The sequence below is a fragment of the Camelina sativa genome, chromosome 8 (genome assembly GCF_030686135.1).
Source record: "Camelina sativa cultivar CO46 ecotype springtype chromosome 8, ASM3068613v1".
Lineage (NCBI taxonomy): Eukaryota > Viridiplantae > Streptophyta > Magnoliopsida > Brassicales > Brassicaceae > Camelina > Camelina sativa.
In genome coordinates, this window is record NC_141887.1 from 2,461,928 (window position 1) to 2,485,293 (window position 23,366).

A 23,366-nucleotide genomic window follows, 5' to 3' on the forward strand; every position below is an offset into this window, starting at 1 on the left:
GGACAAAAGTCTTTAGCTTATCAACTCTCATTTTTTGCTACTATAAAACATTTGTTCTTCTTTTTTTAAAAGTCCCACATTTGCTCTTTCTATCATTTGATTGGACTAAAAATATAGTACCCCAATCAAATGATAGAGTACACATGGACCATTTGGATTACCTGAAAAATATAAACGCGTTTTATTGACCTACTCATTATAGACATACAATTACTAGAACTTCATAAAACGAACAGTGTGGATAGTAAATACTTTTCAAGTAGTCTTGTGTGGGTCGGTGACTAATTAAATTATTCATAACCCCGATAAGCCAAAAAAATCAATTAATATTAATAAAGCTTAATCACATTAGTAATTTTCCCTTTTTTAATTCGATTCAAAGCAAACGCTCCTGACGCCTGAATCTTCTCTCTCTGTCCTCGTGCCCATTACCGCACTATCGGTAAGCTCTCTCCGCTTGTGATCATCGTTTCCCCAAGTAACGTCTCTCCTCGACTTTTTCTCTCCTGTGCGAGATCTCGCATTGCTCTCTCATGTTATGCTCTACCTGTTTCTCTTCTCATCTCTCTCTCTGATCCTATCTTAGTCGCGGCCATGATTCCTAGATTGCTCGAAACCCAAGCGATTTAGTCTCTGTTTCTTACTTTTTTCCCTTTGATAGATTTGAAACGAAATTTTCGCCGCGTTTTTGTGAAGAACGAGACAACGTCGGTGTGTGAAATCGAGGTGCCGTACGTATCGGGAAGGTAGCGAGAATGGGGGTGGAAGAAGGAGCTGGTGGTGTTGATAAGAAGATAACGATTGGAGTCTGCGTCATGGAAAAGAAGGTGAAATGCGGCCCCGAGGTTTTGTTTCCTTTCGTTGTGCTTTGTATTTCGCGTTTTTTATGTTGCGCCGACGAACAGAGAGATTGCGAATGATTTTGATTGAATCTGTTACTCCGGTGAGGTTGTTTTTTGATTTTATTTCACTCTGTTGTCTCGCTTATAGAGATTTTCACGTGTGGATTTGTAGGTTTTCTCAGCTCCCATGGAACAAATTATGGACAGGATACATTCGTTTGGCGAATTTGAGGTGTAGTTTTCACTTTCTGGATTTATTTTTCTCGTGATTTGATTTGGTGAGTTGGACCTGTAGTAGTTTGTTCTCCCACTTGGAGAATATATGCCTTTGATTAGACTTGCCTCTAATTTGATTACAAGATGGTTTTTTTCTGGCTAATCTTTCCCAAGTTGTTGTCTCTGTGGAATCTATGGTCAATTCTTAATTATTTGTCATCTCATGGACCTTTTCTTACCACTTTATGACTAGATCATACATTTTGGGGATAAGGTTATTCTTGAAGACCCAGTAGAAAGGTAAGTTTCTGAATAGCGATTTCATTTTTTGGTTTTTGCTTGTGGTTTCATCGTATTTAAATCACGTGATGCATGGATTTGTAACATTTTTTTTTTCTCGATTAGTTTATTAGGAGAAAGTGTAGTTAATGATTATCAAAGTACAAGTTATATATTCTTGGACCACAAAAAATTCACCAGGGACTTTACTTATTTCAGTTGGCCTATTTGTGATTGTTTGATTGCTTTCCATTCCTCTGGATATCCTCTTGAGAAAGTTCAAGCATATTCTTCTTTAAGAAAGTGAGTTCTACCTTTTTTTTTAAACTTTTGTTGATAGTTCAGTAAATAAATTGAGTTTGACTTTTGAGTTAGCCTTTTCAAACTTCTATATATGATCCAGGCCCTTTTTAGTGAATGAACTGGATCCGCAATATCTTCTTCATGACCGCCGAAAAGTGTATGAGGTATGCATTTTAGTCTGCACGAGAGTTCATTTCTAATCACCATGTCATTTATCTTTTCATGTCTCCTACTCATACAGAATTCCGTGGTTCATTATAAAGAAGAGCTACATACTTTCTCCTTAATTAATAATGTTTTTTATTTATGTGCATCTATAGCATCTTGAGATGTATGGTATCCCAGTTCCTAGATATGCCTGTGTCAATAGAAATGTACCAGACGAAGACCTCGATTATTTCGTCGAGGAAGAAGATTTTGTTGAGGTTAATGGTGAACGATTTTGGAAGCCATTTGTGGAAAAGCCCGTCAATGGTGAGCTTCTCTTTTCGAATCTTTGATCTCTCTTTCTTTGTTGTTTTGGCGTGATACGTTCTTAAACTACTCATGGACTAAAAATATAAGCTTGGCTGAGTGCTATTTACTAAAATGTTCATACTTTTAGAGTATTAGGTAAAATCTTTTTTCTTTTTTTTCTAGATTGTAGTGTAGTCTTCTCTCTGCATATGCGGTATGTAAATAGTATGATGAGTTTTAATTGGCTGAGGTGCTTGTTACACATTCAAGAAATGTAGTCTTCTAATTTTTCTTTGCTAGTTTTGGGCTATCAGCCTTTATTGATCCCAGTAGTTTTTCGGATTTTCTTTTTCTTGGCTTGTAATAATTGACATTCTTTATGGTTGTAAAGGTGATGACCATAGTATAATGATATACTACCCTAGCTCCGCAGGGGGAGGCATGAAAGAATTGTTTCGTAAGGTACTGCTTCGTTCTGCAGAAATTGACTTCCCTTAGATTGAAATTGGTCTAATATAATTGTAAAAAACCGTGGCAGATTACTGTAGTTGGCTCTTTCTCTACTCAATATCTTTCTGTAGAACTTGGCTATTCTAGGATTGAGCTGTTTAGTTAAATAATTTTGTAATGATATGTGGCACATTCCTGTTGTTAGCAATATAATATCTAATATCTTTCTGACCCAAGTTTTTGTTTTAGGTTGGAAATCGATCAAGTGAATTTCATCCTGATGTCAGAAGAGTAAGAAGGGAAGGTTCTTATATATATGAGGAGTTTATGCCTACTGGGGGAACTGATGTCAAGGTTGTGATTCTGTTGCAATCTAGATAAGCTAACCTTTTTCAAATCTATGGCCAGGCTAATGAACCTATCTTTAAACATTGCAATGTGTCTTATGCTCCTGTTGGTATCCAGGTCTCTTAAATTTAGAAAGTTGCTGTGTTTATGCCCCTATACTGTTCTGTTGACCTGTTTGTTTGTTTAATTGATATATTCCATTGCCAGCTGAAATAATATCTTTTGCTTATTTTTCTTTTCTTTTTCTGGCTAACATTTTGGTTCAAGCGTGGGAGTTTTCGACTGACAGTCTACCCTGAAATACAGGTCTATACTGTGGGTCCCGAATATGCACATGCTGAAGCAAGAAAGTCACCGGTTGTTGATGGTGTAGTAATGAGAAATCCAGATGGGAAGGAAGTAAGTCTTTCGATCATTACCAAATCATTCCACATACGAAATTTTACATGGCTCCTCTTTCTTGAACAATGGACCAATGGTTAACAGCGTACCAAAGGCTGTTGATTATATAGAAGAATCGTAGCCTATCTTTTGTGAAGGTATAGAATGGTGATTTTCAAACTTCGACGAGGAATTGTTTTTGTATTGAACAGGTGAGATATCCAGTTTTGCTTACACCTGCTGAGAAGCAAATGGCGAGAGAAGTTTGCATTGCATTTAGGCAAGCGGTATGTGGTGATTCCAGTTATTTGGCTACCATTGTGTCTTGCAGAGTTTTATTGTCTCATAATTTTATCTGCACAACAGTAACAAGGAGATGTGCCTGAGTCTCTCTCATAATGCATAGATTGAAGACCATTGAGCTAAATTGTATGTTACCATTGAAAATGGTTTTAAATGCACTCTTTCATAGGCTCTTCCACAATAGAATCAGTGTTAACGACTTAACGTCTTTCTCCGATGTAATTAATTAGAAGGAATGTTTACTTAGAGTGCTTGTAGATACTCTAACTAATCTCTCTATTGCTTATGCTTTGCTTCAGACCAAATGTTTGGCATCACGATATAATATATTCTCTTATAGAAAGACAAGCATACACATATATTATTGCCTGGCAAAGTTAAAGATATTCTTGTCGAATGCATTAACAGAGTTTTTTCATGTCTGCAGGTTTGCGGTTTTGATCTACTACGATCTGAGGGAAGTTCATATGTTTGTGACGTAAATGGATGGAGTTTTGTGAAGAACTCCTATAAGTAAGACACTAATCTGGAGTTCTATTTCCCTTCTGCCTTCTAAAAACATACATTTTGGCTATAAGCTAGCAGAGGCAGAGCTCATTGCTCATTATTTGATATAAACACTGTGTCATCGTTATATCCACTTTTTGGAACTCTCAGTTTGTATTCAATTGGATTTTTAATCAGAAATGTCATCAGATCTCTTTCACTGTAAGGTATTACGACGATGCTGCTTGTGTGCTACGGAAAATGTTTTTGGATGCAAAAGCTCCTCATCTTTCTTCAACAATTCCTCCCATTCTACCATGGAAAATCAACGAACCTGTCCAACCTAACGAAGGTCTAACTCGCCAAGGAAGTGGCATCATTGGAACTTTTGGGCAGTCAGAGGAGCTACGCTGTGTCATTGCTGTTGTTCGGCAGTATGTTTTAGCATATGAATACCTATCCTCTCTTACCTCTCTGTTCACCTAGGCCCTGAGTTGTGTTTTACTTCTCTTGACAGCGGTGATAGAACCCCCAAGCAGAAAGTGAAACTAAAAGTTACAGAAGAGAAACTGTTAAACCTGATGTTGAAGTACAATGGAGGAAAACCAAGAACTGAGGTGAGAGGCTCGGGGTTTTACACTTTCAACTTCGTCCTGCCTATACTAATTTTCTTATGCTGTGTAATCTTTTTGCAGACAAAACTTAAAACTGCCATCCAATTGCAAGATCTATTGGATGCCACGAGAATGTTAATTCCTCGTACAAGGTAGACCCCTGATAATGATCTTATGTTATGATTGCAGTCCTAAGCCTTTCCTTGCCTGAGTGGTACTATGGGATACAAATTTCTTTACTGATTAAGAGAACCACTGGATTCAAGGTTTTCGTGGATGAGTTGAAAGAAATTTAACTTGAATGAATGAGCTAACTTCATCTTGATATTCAATAATATATTTTCCAGGGAGGTGTGTCCCTAAGTAATTCAACAAATTAGCAGTGACCTGATAGTGCCTTTCATATGTTTCTTTACTAGTTGTTATAAATTACTTTGCTGAAGAGGACTTTTGTTTATGATTCTCCCATTGAAGCTTTTCTGTATTGACTAATCTACTTCATTAACTAGTGATGTAATTCATGAGTACAATTTTAAATCTGGCAACTACGTTATTGTATTTGTGTTTGGTGTTTAGATCAGGTGAAAGTGATAGTGATGCAGAAGACCTTGAACATGCTGACAAGCTTCGGCAAGTAAAAGCCGTTCTTGAAGAGGTTGTGAGCCTTAATAATTTTATTTTCTGTTCTTTTCTCTGAGTTCTGCATCCTTTATGCAGTCTCATGTCGTTCTATTGTTTTTAGTCCTCGCAGTTAACTTGTACAGTAACAGCTACAGCTATATTTATCACTTTTGGAATGTTGAGAACTAAATTTTCCTTGCAAACTCAGTCTCATTATAAATGTGTAAAACGTGCAGGGTGGTCATTTCTCTGGCATATACAGGAAGGTTCAACTGAAGCCGTTGAAATGGGTAAACGTACCAAAAAGTGATGGTGAAGGTGAGGAGGAACGCCCAGTGGAAGCTCTTATGGTTCTGAAGTATGGGGGTGTTCTAACTCATGCTGGTAGAAAGCAGGTAATACTATTATTTTGCAGAAGAAGATTAGGTTAAATGCTGTGCAAGTTCAGTTGTGGTATTGGTAATGGAGGGGTAATTAATTAATGTTAAGGATATCTAACACCAGTGAAGGCGGTTGAAAAAAGTTTTCTCTGATTTCTTTGATGTTTGCTTGTTTTTTATCACAGGCCGAAGAACTTGGTAGATACTTTCGAAACAATATGTATCCAGGTGACGACACTTGATCAGCTTTGATTTGTCCAATCAGTTCGTATTATACCTTCCACGTCTCATACAATTTCTTGAAACAGTACATTGTAGTTGTGTCGATCAATATATATTTGTTTTTGAGTGGTTTATGAAAAAAGGGGGATATGCTTTCAGGTGAAGGTACTGGTTTGCTCCGTCTCCATAGTACATACCGTCATGACCTTAAAATTTACAGCTCTGACGAGGGGCGTGTTCAGGTACAACTTTATGCCGATTTAGTAGTGGCGTTGACTACAGAGCATTCAGATATTCACTATATCTTCTGTATATTCCTTATCCTGAGATATGATAGAGTTCCCCAGATCAAAATATGAATGTAATTGCACTGTTTGCAGATGTCTGCAGCTGCTTTTGCTAAAGGCCTGCTTGATCTAGAAGGACAGCTTACCCCAATCTTGGTTTGCCATTTTCTTTTACCACGCTAGATAGTACTTGGCAATGTCACAATCAATAAATGTCTTATCTTCTTTCTCTAGGTTTCTCTGGTTAGTAAGGACTCTTCCATGTTGGATGGCCTTGATAATGCGAGCAGTGAAATGGAAGCAGCCAAGGTTTTTCCCTCTCTTTGTGATATCTTGAATGTGGCTTCAGCAGACATGATACGAAGGAAAGGATATTTTGATACTAGTTAGAAGCATCAACCAATAATCATCAGTGACATATATGAACTTCTAGATTGGATATGTTTTTTAGACACCAAAATTTTTCTTTCCAAAGGGGATAAATAGAGGCCTTTCCAATCCACTTGCTCATCTGATGTTTGAAATTATTGTTTTTTTTTATGCATGCTTCGATGGGTGAATTTCATTTGCGAAAACTCGAGTGAATTATATTCTCATATATACATTAACAATCATGTGTAATTGTTACAGTTTTGAATTGTTTTCCCAACTTGCCTGCAGGCTCAACTGAATGAAATCATAACCGCTGGCTCAAAGATGGTACATGATTATGTCTCTTCTGAATTACCTTGGATGACTGATGGGGCTGGACTTCCTCCTCACGCTGATGAGCACCTACCTGAATTGGTATGCACATGTTTTCCCGACCTTAGCCTTAGTCTATTAGTATCTTGGAAACCGAATAGTGGGCTTTCTATGTGTTTTCTGAATTGCATTTATGTTACAAGCCATTATCAGTATCGTTTACATTTTTCTAGCTGCATTTTTGTTCCATTTTTTACTAGTAGTATTTGCTAAAATGAAATGTCGAGCGTTTCACTACTTAGCGAAAGAAAAAAGTATTAATGGAGAGCACAAAATAAAGGTTACTTATCTGTTTACTTTTTACATATATAGGTGAAATTAGCTAAAAGGGTGACTGAACAAGTGAGGCTACTTGCAAAAGATGAACATGAGAATCTCACTGAACCTAGCGCTTATGATGTAGTCCCTCCATATGACCAAGCGAAGGCCCTTGGCAAGTCAAACATTGACGTTGGTCGGATTGCTGCTGGATTACCTTGTGGTAGTGAAGGGTTCCTTTTGATGTTTGCTCGGTGGAGAAAACTCGAAAGGGATCTCTACAACGAAAGAAGAGAGTAAGTGTATGGCCATATGCATTTTTATTCTCTGTATGAATTCATGAGTGTCACTGATCGTTGGAGTTAAATGCAGCCGGTTTGACATCACACAGATTCCTGATGTTTATGATTCATGCAAGTAAGCTACGTGTTTCATTCTATTATATTGATATTTTAGTGTCTATCTAGATTGATCCCAGCTTTAATTGCTCCATTCTGAATATTGTACAATTTGTTGTCAAACACCAGGTATGACCTGTTACATAATTCTCATCTCGATCTACAAGGACTGTACGAACTCTTCAAAGTTGCGCAGGTACAAGCTGAATAAAAGGCTGTAGTTTCTCGGAGAAACTTTCTCATCCAGTTGTCTTTCTCAGACAGTTTTAAGTCACTACTACTAGCCAATGCGTCTTAGATTTCCAGATTCAATATGTGCCTTTTCTATTGTACATCTCTGTTTTGCATTTCGATCTTGGACTGTTTTGATTAGGGCCATTTATGTGTTATGTGGTTGCAGTTACTTGCAGATGGTGTAATCCCAAATGAGTATGGGATCAATCCTCAGCAAAAACTGAAAATCGGTTCAAAGGTGTGGGTTCCTCAATTTGGTTTACTAACTTTTACAATAACATAAGAATATTTCTTTTCCTCTTTGAAATTTCCTGAGGGTCCATGGTTTTCTCAGATGAACTCACAGCTTACCATATGTGTATATGTTTTTTTTTTGGTATTCTAATAAAGATTGCACGGCGCCTGCTGGGTAAAATCCTCATTGACTTGAGGAATACTCGAGAAGAGGCCATGAGTGTTGCTGAATTGAAGAACAGCCAAGAACAAGTGTCTGTGTCACTGTATTCGTCGAGAAAAGAGGATAGATATAGTCAACCAAAACTTTTCATTAAAAGCGATGAGTTGAGGCGGCCTAGCACTGGAGAGAATAAAGATGATGATGAGGATAAAGAAACCAAGTACCGACTAGATCCAAAGTAACAAAAAACTCTCTTCTACATTATAATTGGCATCATATGATCATCTATCTTAAGTTTATCGCTTAACTGTGTTCCTTTTTAGGTATGCAAATGTCATGACACCTGAACGTCATGTGAGGACACGCCTTTACTTCACTTCTGTGAGTTCCTTCTTCCATTTTTTGTCTCTTTCTTATCCCCCTGCTACATGCAACCATCCGGCTGGACAAAATATGGAAAATTATTTTGACATTTTCCATGCGACTCTTGGAATTCTTTAGAGTTAGACTCTGATTTATGACCTGATGACCTTCTGCCATGTAACTATTGACAGGAATCACATATTCATTCTCTGGTGAACGTGCTACGGTATTGTAACCTCGACGAATCTCTTCAAGGAGAAGAAAGTCTGGTCTGCCAAAGCGCATTGGAACGTCTATGTAAAACCAAAGAACTTGATTACATGAGCTATGTTGTCCTAAGGCTGTTCGAGAACACTGAGGTTTACAATTCACCTGCCTCTTCTCTCTCATTCTTCCTTTCAAGTTGTTATATTTACTCGTGCCTGAATCCAGACACTGAAACTCAAAACTTGTTGCCTGCAGATATCTCTAGAAGACCCAAAACGATTCAGAATCGAGCTAACATTTAGCCGTGGCGCAGATTTGTCTCCCTTAGAGGTAAAGAGCAAAGACTAGACCCTTTTGTTTATGGTTTGGGCATGAGTTCCGATTACTAAAAACAAGTGCCTTATTGTTTATGTTTTGTTACTTTTAATTACATCAGAAGAAGGACGAGGAAGCAGAATCGTTGCTGAGGGAACACACACTTCCGATAATGGGACCAGAGAGGCTTCAAGAGGTTGGTTCGTGTTTGACACTGGAGACAATGGAGAAGATGATACGTCCATTTGCAATGCCGGCCGAGGATTTCCCTCCGCCGTCAATTCCAGCAGGTTTCTCGGGTTACTTCTCGAAAAGCGCCGCCGTGCTCGAACGTCTTGTTAAACTTTGGCCCTTCCACAAAAGCTAAAACGCCAACAAAGTGGGTGACTAACAACAAATGAATGATGATATTCCCAATCCATTGTTTTGGAAGAAAATTTTGACTTTTAGTTGTTTCTAATTCTAACACTGAGTAAACTAAAATGTTCATTCATTCTTTTCTTTTTCTTGGTAGAATCGTCACAGAAACTTGTTTTAAAAACAAACAATCGTTGATTCTGTTTAGCCATAATTGAAAATACCAAAGCTTTGATTAGTCGGTACTTTGATTTAAAAAATTGGGGGAGTCACGTAACCCGAAAAAGAAAGAAAGAAATAAAAAAGAAAAGGAATTTGATTCGTACCTTTTTTTTTTTTTTTTTTTTAATTTTCCCAAAGGGAATAATAATAAACAAAAAGTGTTAATAATTGGTTCCTCCAACCAGACAAAAATAAAACACTCTCAACACAAATCCTGGAGAGGTTTCTGTAAACCAAGAACACAGCTTCTTATTACTACTAATTATGAAATAATCAATTAATGAGAAAGAAAAAAACCGGTGATTAAATTTGTTAAAAAGGTACGAAAATATATAAATAGTTACTGTTGAAGCACATGTTAGAGACAAAACCAAAAAAAAAAAATCTTACTTTTTTCGTTGCTATACATACGGTTCTCTCTTCTCTCTCTCTCCAAAGTCTCTATAGTAGTCTTCTGCTTTCTGCCAATCTGCACATCTTCTCTCTCTCCTTCAGCAGACATCAATTCCCCTTTTTTTGACTAAAATTCCGCGACTTGGGGTTTTGATCCATTCCCCAGTGAAATCATCATCTCTCTCACCTTCACTGCTTTTTTCTTCTTCTCCACAAACAAAACAAAAAAAAATCACTCCTTTTTTTTTTTTTTTTCTCTCTCTATCTCGTATTCGTCTGGATTTTTTTTAATTTGGGGGAAAAGAAAAGAAAAAACTATGGTGGTGCTGATCAAATAAATCAAAAATCTTTCTGGTGTGTTGTTGTTGGTTTTGCGAGCGAGATGGGTAAAGAGGAAACTGGTGCTGTCAAAGAAGCTAAAGGGAATTCAAAATCGGATAAATCTAAAGAGAGTGAGAATCAAAGGAAGAATAAGAAGAAGAAGCAGAACAATGATGGTGTTGATAACTGTAGATATCATCACGAAGAAGAAGAAGAAGGAGAAGAAGCTAGTGGTTGTTGGGTCAAGTTTAGGTTTATGATTGGTTGTGTTCCTTCTTCAAAATCAGACCTTGATGCTTCTTCTTCCTCTATCTGTGGCACTACCAGCACTGGTAAAATTATAAAAGATCTCTGCTTTTTTTTTTTAAAATCCATTTTTGGTTCGAGAGAGACAAAAAGCTTTATGCTTTGAATGAAGAAATGAATAATCTTGTTGTGAGTTTTGTTTCTATAATTGTCTTCTTTCCATCTAGGGTTTTATATTTGTGTCTTCCATGTGCTTTACCCTTTTTGTAAGCTTACATGTGAGTTTAAGATTAGATGTTTTGAACTGAGCTTAAGCTTGATTGGTTGTATCTCTGCTTTCTCAATGAATCTTTGAGTTTTGTGGCTTTGTCTTTCGTTTTTTAGTTACAACAATTGAAAGCAAGTCGGCAAATGAGAAATCAAATGATCAACCAGTTGCTCCACCACTCTCTTCCACAACAACTAGCAATGCTGAAAGCTCTTCATCAACTCCGGTCATCAGCGAAGAACTTAACATTTCTTCTCACCTCAGGAAATTTACTTTCAATGATCTTAAGCTTTCCACTAGAAACTTCAGACCCGAAAGTCTTCTTGGAGAAGGTGGTTTTGGTTGCGTTTTTAAAGGATGGATTGAAGAAAACGGTACTGCTCCTGTTAAACCTGGTACTGGCCTTACAGTTGCTGTCAAAACCTTAAATCCTGATGGACTTCAAGGTCACAAAGAATGGCTTGTAAGAACCCCCCCTTCCCCCTTTTTTCTTCTGTTTCTTTCTCTTTTTATCACTTTTATCCCTTTTTAATGTATTCCTGCTTTGTTGCAATTCCAGGCTGAGATTAATTTCCTTGGTAACCTTCTCCATCCAAATCTAGTTAAGCTTGTTGGTTATTGCATTGAAGATGATCAAAGGCTGCTTGTGTATGAGTTTATGCCTCGAGGAAGTTTGGAGAATCACCTTTTCAGAAGTATGTATATATATATACCCACAACCTTATAAATCAAACCATTTTTTAGTGTTGTCAGTGTTTAATCTGATACATGTGCTTTTCATGTTTAAAGGGTCTTTGCCTCTTCCTTGGTCTATCCGGATGAAGATTGCATTAGGTGCTGCAAAAGGTCTCAGTTTCCTCCATGAAGAAGCTTTAAAGCCTGTTATATATCGAGATTTCAAAACATCAAACATTTTACTAGATGCAGTATGTATCTTTATCCTCACTATCAACATCTTAAATTTGCTTTGCTTCTAACAATTTTAATCATATGATTTCCCTTTTTCAGGACTACAATGCAAAACTATCAGATTTTGGACTGGCTAAAGATGCTCCTGATGAAGGCAAAACCCATGTTTCTACTCGAGTTATGGGGACATATGGCTACGCTGCTCCTGAGTATGTAATGACCGGTGAGTCCTCTTTGGTTTCATCCATTTTCTTTGGTTTGAAATATTAAATGTTTGCATCTTTGTTGATTTGCTTCCTATTAAACTCCTTAAGGTCACTTGACATCAAAGAGCGATGTTTATAGTTTTGGGGTGGTTCTGCTTGAAATGCTGACTGGACGACGGTCTATGGACAAAAACCGCCCAAACGGAGAGCACAACTTGGTTGAATGGGCAAGACCGCATCTCCTTGACAAAAGAAGGTTTTACCGGTTACTTGATCCGAGGCTTGAGGGCCATTTCTCAATTAAAGGTGCTCAAAAGGTGACTCAGCTTGCTGCACAATGTCTTAGCCGTGATCCCAAGATTAGGCCAAAGATGAGTGATGTTGTCGAAGCACTGAAACCACTTCCGCATCTCAAAGACATGGCAAGCGCTTCGTACTACTTTCAGACAATGCAAGCGGAACGTTTGAAAAATGGGTCAGGTCGATCTCAGGGAGGAAGCGGATTTGGATCAAGAAACGGGCAACAGCAACCCGTGTTTCGAACACTGTCTAGTCCTCATGGTCAACATGGTTCCTCGCCTTTTCGACATCAGATTCCTTCTCCAAAGCCTAAAGGAGCAACTACATAGCTCTTGCGTGGTAGTAGACAACAAACAAAGCTAAAGGGCTCAAGCTTTTATCGTTTTTAAGCGGCAAGGAGATATTTTTAACCGATGTTACGGTAACTCTGTAATCGATTAATGTAAAAAACGACGGAGAACGGTGAATCCAATTGGGTTTTCTATGGAAATCTGATTTTTGTCTTACCGAGCGATTCGACCTTCCATTGCTGAAAGCTTCTTGAATCAGTCTTGACATTACATCTTCTACCTCGTATCATAAAACCACTTTGCGTCTTGCTATGTTTAGCACATGTTAGCTTGGTAATGACAATTACAAACACACTTGCGATGAAATGAAATACCAAGAATATTATTTAATATATCCGAATAATTCAGTTTCACTTGGACCCATAGTGCATAAAACAAAGCATATAAAAGAAAAACAAAGTAATGGACTGAAACAAATCGGACAAAATCAAATCTCCTGCGACCACGAATCAACAACAATCTTATGAAACAATAAAAATCTGACCTACTACCTAGACAACAAAATGCTTAAATAATAAATTAGACCTGTCTAAGAATCTCTCAGAAAAATCCACTAAAGAACTCGGAATTGGAACAGAGTAGTATTTTTTAGCAAGACAGCAAAAAATAAAAAGAGAGGAACCAAGTAAAAAGGATTCTTAATGGTTCTTCATCTTCATGAGAAGATCCTTTCAATAGTATTTTTTTTCTTTTCTTATTTTCTACAAATCCAAAACACCGAAACGAACGAAAAAAAACAAATGAAAGATTGTTTAGCAAACCATAGAGAGATTTGTCCAAAGATTCAAAGACGAAAACGAGATAACTATTCTACCCCTTCAGGGATCATTTTGTTGGTTTCTCTACTCTCAAGGCTTAAGAGCAAGAGCAATCCCAACCTTAGCACTCTTCTCGATCGCCTTCGAGTCAACCTCCCCAGAAACGGTGAAGAACGACTTTGGACGCCACTCGTGTTGAATCAGTGCGTTAGCTATACCAGCATTGTTCACTCGTGCCTTCACAATGGTCAATGGGTCAATTGCGTGTTGACTTCCGACAGTGATGGCATTCTCTTTGGTCGTGAAGTTGTGGCTAACCTCAGCTCCGACCACAGTGTTGGTCAACGGGCTCACAATGTGGTAGTACGATGCGTTCAGTTTCTCACCTTTGTCATTCCTGCAAACAAAAATTTAAGAAAGAACTCTGTTTAAAACCAGCACAGGCATTGAAAGCTAAGAATCAGTGAATCCATCATCATCTCATAAGGTGGAGGCACTTACAGAGTGAGGGAAGCAATCAAATCGTCCTTGGTGAAGCTCAAACCAGCATTGAAATGTTTGAAGTTGCCAGAGTCAGTTTCGAATGAAACATCAGTACCAAGAGCCAAAACGTTGGTTCCAACCACACCAGAGAAATTGACAGTCGGGCTACCAGTCAATCCAATGCTGGTGGCGATACCAGCGTAATCGTGGAAATACTGCAGCTCGAGCTGTTTTAAAGAGAGAGAGAGAACACACACACAATGGTTATAATACATATTCCAACATATCAAAACTGTTAAAAAAAAAAAACAAGACAAACAAGGTAGTTAAGCAATGATATACCTTGCCAGATTTCTGATCAGGTAACTTGGCGCTAAGAATCGCCTTAACTCCAGGGGTAGGCTCATCAACGGTAAAAGTGGTCAGAAGCTGCAAAATATCATACAAATCGTCAAGTAGCAATCAAAAAGCTAATAATAGCAAACAAGTTAATGGGATGGTAATTGTGATTAAGATAATGCTTACAGAAGAATCAGTGGAAACTTTGATGTCAGCAGTGAAGTTCTTGTTCTTCACTTGGGTAGCAACATCACCCAAAAACACGCTTCCCTTGTTTGTTCCAGTCGTAGTGATGGCCTACAACAAATCCACAACAGATAACACAAAAGAGAAAAGAGTCAAGTTAATGATGAAATTAGAAACCACATGAAACCAAATTACACAGAAACTTGTAAAATATCATGAGCTTCAATCACAATTGCTGCTAAAAGAACTAAAATCTGAAGAGACTTAAATCAGAAACTTATTCTGAGCAACACTAAACCCATATAGGGAAACAGAGTACAAAGAAAAATTTTCATGAATCAATAATAAAAGGAAACTTACAACACCGGTAGAAGAGTAAGTGGTGACACTGAATTTCTGGTCTCCTTGGTAGTCCTTGTACAGCAAATCTACACATAAATAATAATCATAACATTCAAACAAAAACTCATTACTCATCTCTACAAACAAACTACTGTACACGTTGATAGACATATTCTTCCAGATCCAAGGTTAAAAAAAAAATTTCAAAATACATTGAAACCCAGAGAACTACTACTCTTAATCATCCACACGAATAAACAAAACAAAACAAAAAAAAAAAAAAAAAAATCACAAAATCTACGGCGGGAACGAACAACACAGAAATCATCAATCAGCTCAAAAACAGGAAGATTAAAGACGGCACCCCCACACACAAAAATTTCAACGACCTAAACACAACCGATAGAAACAGAAATAGAGCCCAAACGATTCACAAAAAAAAAAAAAAAACTCAACCAAAACCTAGATCAGGAAATAGAACCTCAATGTTTTAAGAAATCTCACCAACAACACAGTCACATTCGCGTCAAAAAAAGAGATAACAGATGGATCGAAAGCGAGTAGTACCTCTGGCTTTTTTGCCGATTTCGGTGTAGAGTCCTGGACCTTTAACCATGATTGCTTCTTGGAGAAAACGAAATCAAAGAAGTTCTGAGAAGAGCTGAGAAGAAGAATTAGTGAACAAAAAAAAAAATGGTGATGTGTTGTTGTGATATATAAGGGGGAAGAAGAAGAAGAAGAAAACCCTAATTTATTATTTATTTTTTAATATTTTTTTTGCCCTGCTTATCAAGCAAAAATATCTCAACCGTTAGATCAAATATTACTTGAGTCGGTGTCTCCTCTTTTACAACCGTTGATTTCTTTATTCCCCACTGTCCAAGTCTTTTTATTTTTTACTTTTTATTTTTTCCTTTTAAACAATATTTATTTGGCTTTTTTCCATTTTGCTTTGCGTGGCAAGCAGGCGGAGTGTGCTGGTATATCATTATATATTTATTTTATTATATTCCCTCCTATTTTTTTTTTTTTTTTTTTTAATACTGTAATATTATTTTTGCTTTGAGTATTTTGACTCTATCTATATAATACTAGATTTTTTTTCTTAAGAGTTAGATAATGTGCTATTGAATTTTCTTTAACTGGTGTTCTTTTAGATTTATTTCTATATATTTATTATTTTGCAATTAAAAACCTCTCATATATATTTTTTATTTAATAGACGACAATTTTTGTTTTTAGATTACAATATTCGGAGTGGTTTACAATATTTATGAACAAAGAGAATGGGTTGACATTTATGAAAAAGTTCCTTAACTTATATACCACATAAATCCAATTTATATATATTTCTTTTTTAAAAAAGTTCAATTTTATACATGTCATATTCATATGTCCAATACAAAATAATATGCCAAAATTGTTGGCAAGGCAATTAGCATTCCAAATATCACCCTGAAAAAAATCAAAACCAAAACCAAAAATATATATAAATAAATAGTATTGACAAGAAGAAGAAAAGAAAAAAAAAAAACAAAATTGTATATAGTATTATTAATTTACCCAGTACTAACAATCTCCGGATGAAGATTGTACTCTTTTGCAAAAACAAATAGCACTACTCCTTGAGGCAATGCAGCCTATATATATACGCAACACAAACCATACATTAAGTACACATGATCAATTAATTAACAATGATTCGTTCTAATCAATTCTATTTTTTTTTTGTACCTGTAGTATTGCGATTTTGAAGAGATTATGTCGTAATCTCATGATAAACACAGAAGCAATCATAAGAGCAGGTCCTAATACGAACTTGAGGACCATTGCTATAACCGCCATTTTTGTTCCACATGCTATGATACTCCTTTGTGATGCCATGAACAGACCTGTTTTAATTCACATAGTTAATTTTATAATTTATGAACTTCACATTTTTGTGTGTGTGTAGAGATAATAATTAAGATATATATATATATATATATATAGCGCTTTCTTACCCAAGCTGAACATGGCCATTCCTAAGCCTCCATCAGATATCATGTGTATTGATTTATCGATCATCTCTGGCAGTTCCCATCCCAATCTGTTGGGAAAGATATATATTTGTTTTTTTTAATCATGAGTGACATTTAATGTGATAATAATGAACTTAAAAATAATTATAGCCAATCTTGATGATAGGTACTGGAATATCTACTTGACTATCACATTTCGATTCAATTAGAATTGAATTAATAAAGATGTGAAAAAATGATCAAACATAAAGCTTAGGAGAAGCTCACTACTAATTTATATCACTTTTCTTTTTAAAAATATAAAAAGAAAGAGAAAAAAAGATGTGAGATGAATAAAGATTGAATCTTTAGATGTGTAAGATGATTTATTAAGGATTGAACTAAGATGAATTTTGTTTTCATTCAAAAAGAAAATTTTGTTTTCACACCTGAAATGTAAAGTAGCCCAAATGATTCCGATCAGCGTTGCGTATGTATTAGGATTGATTATTAGCTTTCTGCAAGCTTTCAGTAGAACTTTCATAGTTCCAGTAGATCTTGTTCTCACTATCGCTACTTCATCTTCTCTTGGCTCTTCCTCCTCTCTATTTACTTCTTCATTTTCATTGCCTTGTTTTACAAGAAACCAAGGTTTTCATTAAAGGAATTGTTTCTTCATTTATCCAAAAACGGAAAGAGTTTTTTAGTTATATACCTCCTGTATTATGTTCCGTGGAAGATCCAGAAGATGTTTTCGCCCTTGCAGCATTAATCTCAAACAAGAAGAGCAAGATGGTGTACCAAATCAAGCTCTGCAACACAACAATCTGCCTCAAGATGCTCGAAGCTTCATCTCCATAGATGGCAGCCAAGATTGGGATTCCAAGAATGAGAGTGTTTGGAAACACGGATATAGATAACCCGATTATGACCCAACCTAGTCTTCCTCCTCTTCCTCCTGTTGGATGCCAGAATCTTAAAACCACGGCTAACACAACAAGGGCTAAGAGTTTCTGGAGAATGTCCGAGAGAATGAGTTTAGGGTTCATCTTGAAGGGGTTGTTTTGAGAGATTATCTGAAAAGAAAGCAAAGGGATAGAGAATTTTGCGACGAATTTGTTGATGCCTGCGCATTGCTCGGGTGTGAAGAGCTGTAGATGTTTTGCAGAGAGATAACCTAAGATCATTGAGACATAGAGAGGAACAGTTGCTGAAACAACATGGTAGACATCAAGCCAAGAGATCATTTTTTTGTTTTCCAAGATCAAATTGTACAAATGGTTTTTCTATTGTCTAAAATTGTTTAATTTTCATACAATAGAAAACCAAAACAGACAATGAAAGATCTGAAAGGAAACTCGAAGAGGAACAGTTTCTTCCAAATGAATGGAAAGAAACTGTTTGATCTTATGGCATATATATATGTGTGTAAAGTTGATGGCTTTTTCTCTCTTTTGTTGAAATGTGGAACTCTCTTGAATTTCAAGGTTTTTGATTCCACAATGGAATTTTTGTTTCAAAGGGAAGAAAAATGAAACAAAAACTCTGGATTAAATTTGTTTTCTTATTATTGTTTGAAAGAACAAAATTTTCCCTATTCTCTAGCATTCTTGTTGAATTATTTTTTTAAAACACCGCAATATTCCTTTTTCTTTGAATAAATTGGCATTTTTATTCTTGCCAAATTTATATAAGAAAAGAAAGAAAAAAACTAAAGATATAAAGAGAAGGCTGTTTAATTTGTCTTTTGCATGAACAAAGAAGAGCTAAATATGCTCCAACAGAACTTTAGTTTTATAGCCTTTGATTTTTTCTTACCTTAGATACTTAAACTGATTTAAAAAAAAAATTACAAACCGCTTTACTAATATGCAAATATAATTTATCACCAATGTTATGATGTATAAAAATTTCTAGTCAAATAAGATAGGGATAGTATAAGGTACCATATGTCCTTAAAGTAATGATAGTAATTCCTAAATATGACATACACATATGTACATAATGCGTATACATGATTATTTAATTAATTAGCCGATATTTTCACCAAACATCATTGGCATTTTGTTTTTGTTTTTGAAGAGCAAGATCATAGGCATATATGACATGAGAACAAAAAGAAAACTAAAAGAATAAAGAAGTTAATTGAGAAGGAAGTAATCAGGAAGCATAATATTTGTTTGTTTCTAAAATTGGTTTGAAGATTGAGAACTAAGCTTATTCTTTTGTAAACATATATGGAAATTTTGGTTTTCTCTTTTTTGCTAAATTGAGAATTGTCTCTTTCTTTTGGTTTGCTTCTTACAAGAAGGAAGCAAATGCTTACCATTTTAGATTGAACCTGAGAAACTTTGGAACATTTGAAAGCTAAATTTGTCTGTGGCAACGAATCAAAGCCTCATGAAGTTCTTTTTAAAAATGTTAGCAACATATGTTCTTTTTAAAAAAAATAATATGTTAACAACATTAAGAAGTTCAAATCATTTTTTCTACAAATGTACAATCATAAATAACTTCATATATTGTCTTGGTGAATGCTTAATTATAATAAGATATTCTTACGTTTTTGTACTGAACTAATGGCACTTTTATTGTATTCATATATAAGAACTTACAAATCAATATTCATCCCATTGAAGATATAAATGATTTTTTGCTTGAGTGAACTTTGTAACGAAAATGAATTGTTAGAAACCATCTAAGTTCTTCTTATATAGTAATTTTTCGAAGTAAAGTATTATACAAGTCAGTAAATACAATCAACATCTATGAAGAAAGAAACATAGCATGTCCATCAATCTAGGTGTCTTTCTATTGAAACAACAGATCAAAATGAATGAAAAAAAATTCAAAATAAATATAGATTAAGATATATAATAGATCTTCCTATTGAAAACGCATATTTGTGGCTAACTCTATATGCTTAAGTACGTGAATGATCGACTTTGACTTTGTATGAGCATAAAGTAAATAACGCAAGAGCTTTGTTAACGGGGTTCAGTTTTTCCTACATCCCGGGACCTAGTCCAGAACAAATTCACTAGAACAAGATAGCAATTACAACTGCATATGATACAACACTAATATGCCTATCATTTTTTTCTAGCTGAATAAACCATCAAAAGATCTCTCTATCTTATTGATGGGGCGACACCACACATCTTGTGTGCATCTCTCAAAACTACCTTGAAGCGTGCAAGTCTTCATGAAGGACCTTCTTGGTATTTATATCAATTGCCCAACCGCTAGGGTTGACAACTTTCCTATTATACAACAAATAGGAATTGGGAGATTAACAATTGCACAACCCCTAGGATTGACAAGTTTTCTATTATACAACAAACATGAATTTCCTATTATACAACAAATAGAAAAGTTTCTCTCCATGATTTCATCTTGAATCTTCCATTCAAGATGTTCATCCAGCTCAGCAGCCGCCACTTGGCTTGTCCAAGTCGGCCTTAAGCTTATGTACTCAAACTCTTTAATTGAGCTTCTTGTACTACTTCATGTATTAACGTCGGACTAGTACAAGAACTGGTTCAGACGTTTGATACATCCTCTAATATTTCTAACCGCAGAGTTGTTGATTCAACATCTTATCTTCTTTGCTTTGTATTAATCAATGTGTCAGCACAATTACCAAGTGCTACTTTGCTCTACCAGCATATGTATCAAGTAATACTTCATTCCTTGTGTTAGTTCTGTCAACTCTCTTTGTTTGAACTACTGTTGCACTACCACTGTGACATATGTGATGTATTTTTGTATCCATGTTTCATCCATTACAGCCACTTAGCAGAGATTTCACCACATGTTCTAAACCTTATAAAACTTCATTCAACACAACATCTTCACCTATTTTTATCTCAAATAAACCTAAACAAAGGAAAATTTTGGGTGCTAAAAATGATGAATTTAAAATAAAAATGAAGAAACTATCCACAAATTAAAAATGACGGCTCTCCATCCTTAGCGGTACATTTCTAAAATTGGAGATTACTTCTTAATCAACTTTATTTAAACATCAAAACTTCACATATTTAAAAATTCGTAGTACGATTCATCATCTAGAGGCTTTAGGCTCTCAAAGAAAAAGAAAAAAAATATAGAAAAACGACCTAAAGCCATGTCGAAAGCTTCGTAATTCTCCATTTAAATCTTAACCCCTTAAGAAAATAAGGGAACAAGAAAAGATTGTTTAGATATTAGCAAACTGTTTTCTAAGAAAAAAAAAAAGAAAAAAAAAAAAAAAAAAAGAAGAAAAAAGATGGAGATGGCTAGGTTGTTAAAGTTGATGTTTATGTTTTGTATTGCCGGTCTGATTCCGACCATACGAGGCAACATTTCTGAGTTGGACGAGTATTGGTCGCGACGAGCCGACGAAGCCCGAGAATTCACTCTACAAGCTTATCATTCTGATCCTTACGAAATCGTCGATCACTTTCATGAGCGTCATTACGAGTAAGTCAAGTCAATATCTGAGTTCGAACCCAAAAACATTACTGTGTTTGATTCCTGTGTTTTGGTTTGGTGTATATATATATGTAGCAACTCTACTGATGCTACGGAGACCGAGGAAGATGGCGCTGTGCAGCTTGAAGAGGAACATGGCGGTGCGCAGCCTGAAGAGGAACATAGCGGTGCGCAGCTTGAAGAGGAACATGGCGGTGCGAAGCCTGAAGAGGAGGAAGAAGAGGGTATTAAAATGGTCGGAAACTCGACAAAGAGCACGAGACGAAGCCTAAGAGGTAAAGGCAAAGGAAAATGGAGTAAGCTTAAGGGACCTTGTACCGCAAGTAACCCGATAGATAAATGTTGGCGTTGCCGTACGAATTGGGCCAAGCGTCGTAAGAAGCTTACACGCTGCGTCCGAGGGTTCGGCCACAGGACGACTGGAGGAAAACGCGGACGCATCTATGTGGTCACAAGCAACCTCGACGAGGACATGGTGAACCCGAAACCCGGGACATTGCGTCACGCCGTAATCCAGAAGGAACCTCTCTGGATCATTTTCAAGAACGATATGAGCATTCGTTTAAGCCAAGAGCTTCTGATTAATAGCCACAAGACGATTGATGCACGAGGAGCTAATGTCCATATCGCGCATGGCGCAGGGATCACGATGCAGTTTGTGAAAAACGTCATCATCCATGGATTGCACATTCACCACATTTCCGAGAGTAGCGGTGGTATGATCCGAGACTCGGTAGACCATTTCGGAATGAGGACTAGAGCCGATGGAGACGGTTTATCGATTTACGGTTCGTCTAACATTTGGCTTGACCATATTTCGATGTCAAAATGTCAAGATGGACTCATTGATGCCATCGTTGGATCCACTGGCATTACAATCTCTAACTCTCACTTCACCCACCACAACGATGTGAGCATCCAAATTTATCCGTATTACTTTAAGATTACATTATATATTGATCATTGATATTAACCACTAAATTTGCATTTTTTGGGGATTTGTCTGCGCGCGTGTGTAGGTGATGTTGCTTGGTGCGCAAAACACGAACGAAGCGGACAAGCATATGCAAGTCACAGTGGCCTATAACCATTTTGGTAAAGGACTTGTACAGAGGATGCCTAGGATCCGATGGGGATTTGTTCATGTTGTGAACAACGACTACACTCATTGGGAGCTTTACGCAATTGGAGGTAGTCAAGGTCCAACAATTCTCAGCCATGGAAACCGATTCATAGCTCCTCCACACAAACCTCATTACAGAGAGGTACGTAAAAAAAATACCAAAATGAGAAGTTTGGGGTATATATATTAGATTTTTGTAAAACTTATAAAAAATATGAATGAATGTGTAGGTGACAAAGAGGGACTATGCTCCGGAGGACGAGTGGAAACACTGGATCTGGAGATCCGAGAAAGATGTATTCATGAACGGAGCTTATTTCAGACAATCTGGTAACCCTCATTTCAAATGCGCACACACTAGGAAACAAATGATCAAACCCAAAAATGGAATGGCTGTTTCTAAGCTGACCAAGTACGCTGGAGCACTTGATTGCAGAGTCGGAAAACGCTGTTAGAACGTTTCTTTTTAATGTACTACTGAATGTCTCAAAGACAATTTTTTTCCAACATTTTGATTTTTTTGCTTCTAATCTAGTTCAGGAAATAAAGAATTAAGGGGTAAAAATGATTAAACAACAACAAAAAAAGCTCTAATTTGTAAGGATATTTTTTTGTTTGTTTGTGTAATGATTAACAAGTTATATATATAAAAAAGCAAGCGAATACAGCTGCTTCTTGTACTATAAGTACATAGTCCACTTTCCACATTTGGTCGCTTCAGTTCAGTAATTTTATTGTGTGTTTTGACCAACATGTATATAATATTTTGTGTTATTATACGGATTTAAATCCGCCTAAAACACATTCCTAAAAATAAAAAGTGTGTTAACAACATGTTATTTAAGGGTAGATGACAGTGAATATTAGAGATTTTTTTTATATTAAGAAAAATATCATCAGCAAAGAGAATAGAGTTGGAACCATACAATCAAACATGTTCCGATTTTTGCGAGCAATTCCGATTTGTTATGTGCTTTTTAATT

At 36.3% G+C, this 23,366-nt stretch overlaps 5 protein-coding genes across 13 annotated transcripts; 3 read left to right on the forward strand and 2 right to left on the reverse strand.

Moving 5' to 3' along the window:
• Positions 1-311: 311 nt before the first annotated feature.
• On the forward strand, positions 312-9,699 carry LOC104705781 (inositol hexakisphosphate and diphosphoinositol-pentakisphosphate kinase VIP2). 8 transcript variants are annotated; one of them, XM_010421853.3, is made up of 31 exons: positions 312-442; positions 662-845; positions 1,015-1,074; positions 1,312-1,358; positions 1,557-1,640; positions 1,741-1,804; positions 1,961-2,114; positions 2,488-2,558; positions 2,796-2,900; positions 3,201-3,293; positions 3,488-3,562; positions 4,006-4,091; positions 4,292-4,498; positions 4,582-4,681; positions 4,760-4,830; positions 5,255-5,333; positions 5,536-5,694; positions 5,865-5,907; positions 6,061-6,143; positions 6,282-6,344; positions 6,423-6,497; positions 6,849-6,974; positions 7,245-7,486; positions 7,563-7,607; positions 7,718-7,784; positions 7,989-8,060; positions 8,213-8,457; positions 8,543-8,600; positions 8,774-8,941; positions 9,045-9,119; positions 9,226-9,699. In XM_010421853.3, the coding sequence occupies exons 2-31, from the start codon at positions 756-758 to the stop codon at positions 9,469-9,471; spliced, it is 3,153 nt and encodes a 1,050-aa protein (XP_010420155.2). In that variant the 5' UTR covers positions 312-442; positions 662-755; the 3' UTR covers positions 9,472-9,699. The 8 variants fall into 8 exon arrangements, with proteins under 8 accessions (XP_010420155.2, XP_010420158.2, XP_010420156.2 ...); XM_010421856.3 differs by having other exon boundaries at positions 662-827; XM_010421854.3 differs by having other exon boundaries at positions 374-478.
• Positions 9,700-10,043: 344 nt separating this feature from the next.
• Positions 10,044-12,832, forward strand: LOC109124431 (serine/threonine-protein kinase PBL34). Of its 2 annotated transcripts, none has more exons than XR_015564748.1 (6): positions 10,044-10,729; positions 11,028-11,374; positions 11,471-11,606; positions 11,701-11,757; positions 11,920-12,043; positions 12,135-12,832. XR_015564748.1 is itself a non-coding variant. In XM_010421858.2 (6 exons), the coding sequence occupies exons 1-6, from the start codon at positions 10,459-10,461 to the stop codon at positions 12,653-12,655; spliced, it is 1,536 nt and encodes a 511-aa protein (XP_010420160.1). In that variant the 5' UTR covers positions 10,044-10,458; the 3' UTR covers positions 12,656-12,832. The 2 variants fall into 2 exon arrangements, 1 of the variants encoding a protein (XP_010420160.1); XM_010421858.2 differs by having other exon boundaries at positions 11,701-11,837.
• A 377-nt stretch (positions 12,833-13,209) lies between these two features.
• LOC147939605 (mitochondrial outer membrane protein porin 3) lies at positions 13,210-15,602 on the reverse strand. The gene is made up of 6 exons (XM_087463498.1): positions 15,352-15,602; positions 14,803-14,870; positions 14,443-14,553; positions 14,260-14,346; positions 13,936-14,144; positions 13,210-13,831 (listed from the first exon to the last, which is right to left on the reverse strand). Exons 1-6 carry the CDS (start codon positions 15,398-15,400, stop codon positions 13,525-13,527), a joined length of 831 nt encoding a protein of 276 aa, XP_087319624.1. The 5' UTR covers positions 15,401-15,602; the 3' UTR covers positions 13,210-13,524.
• Positions 15,603-16,105: 503 nt separating this feature from the next.
• Positions 16,106-18,476, reverse strand: LOC104705785 (auxin efflux carrier component 8-like). Its single transcript, XM_010421860.2, has 6 exons — positions 17,500-18,476; positions 17,234-17,414; positions 16,788-16,873; positions 16,519-16,676; positions 16,348-16,424; positions 16,106-16,239 (listed from the first exon to the last, which is right to left on the reverse strand). The coding sequence occupies exons 1-6, from the start codon at positions 18,029-18,031 to the stop codon at positions 16,173-16,175; spliced, it is 1,101 nt and encodes a 366-aa protein (XP_010420162.1). The 5' UTR covers positions 18,032-18,476; the 3' UTR covers positions 16,106-16,172.
• Positions 18,477-20,821: 2,345 nt separating this feature from the next.
• LOC104705786 (putative pectate lyase 19) lies at positions 20,822-23,066 on the forward strand. The gene is made up of 4 exons (XM_087463445.1): positions 20,822-21,248; positions 21,336-22,170; positions 22,280-22,525; positions 22,614-23,066. The coding sequence occupies exons 1-4, from the start codon at positions 21,055-21,057 to the stop codon at positions 22,836-22,838; spliced, it is 1,500 nt and encodes a 499-aa protein (XP_087319571.1). The 5' UTR covers positions 20,822-21,054; the 3' UTR covers positions 22,839-23,066.
• The last annotated feature ends 300 nt before the right edge of the window (positions 23,067-23,366 follow it).

Coding starts and splice junctions, on each gene's coding strand:
- LOC104705785 (XM_010421860.2), bottom strand. CDS start 18,031: ATGATCTCTTGGCTTGATGTCTACCATGTTGTTTCAGCAACTGTTCCT. Junction 16,677..16,787: donor AATGGCCATGTTCAGCTTGG/GTAAGAAAGCGC, acceptor GAATTAAAACAG/GTCTGTTCATGGCATCACAA. Junction 16,425..16,518: donor TCAAAATCGCAATACTACAG/GTACAAAAAAAA, acceptor GTATATATATAG/GCTGCATTGCCTCAAGGAGT.
- LOC109124431 (XM_010421858.2), top strand. CDS start 10,459: ATGGGTAAAGAGGAAACTGGTGCTGTCAAAGAAGCTAAAGGGAATTCA. Junction 11,607..11,700: donor GGAGAATCACCTTTTCAGAA/GTATGTATATAT, acceptor TCATGTTTAAAG/GGTCTTTGCCTCTTCCTTGG. Junction 11,838..11,919: donor CAAACATTTTACTAGATGCA/GTATGTATCTTT, acceptor TCCCTTTTTCAG/GACTACAATGCAAAACTATC.
- LOC147939605 (XM_087463498.1), bottom strand. CDS start 15,400: ATGGTTAAAGGTCCAGGACTCTACACCGAAATCGGCAAAAAAGCCAGA. Junction 14,554..14,802: donor CTTACTCTTCTACCGGTGTT/GTAAGTTTCCTT, acceptor GATTTGTTGTAG/GCCATCACTACGACTGGAAC. Junction 14,347..14,442: donor AAGTTTCCACTGATTCTTCT/GTAAGCATTATC, acceptor GATATTTTGCAG/CTTCTGACCACTTTTACCGT.
- LOC104705781 (XM_010421853.3), top strand. CDS start 756: ATGGGGGTGGAAGAAGGAGCTGGTGGTGTTGATAAGAAGATAACGATT. Junction 6,144..6,281: donor CTGACGAGGGGCGTGTTCAG/GTACAACTTTAT, acceptor CACTGTTTGCAG/ATGTCTGCAGCTGCTTTTGC. Junction 6,345..6,422: donor GACAGCTTACCCCAATCTTG/GTTTGCCATTTT, acceptor TTCTTTCTCTAG/GTTTCTCTGGTTAGTAAGGA.
- LOC104705786 (XM_087463445.1), top strand. CDS start 21,055: ATGGAGATGGCTAGGTTGTTAAAGTTGATGTTTATGTTTTGTATTGCC. Junction 22,171..22,279: donor ACTTCACCCACCACAACGAT/GTGAGCATCCAA, acceptor GCGCGTGTGTAG/GTGATGTTGCTTGGTGCGCA. Junction 22,526..22,613: donor ACAAACCTCATTACAGAGAG/GTACGTAAAAAA, acceptor ATGAATGTGTAG/GTGACAAAGAGGGACTATGC.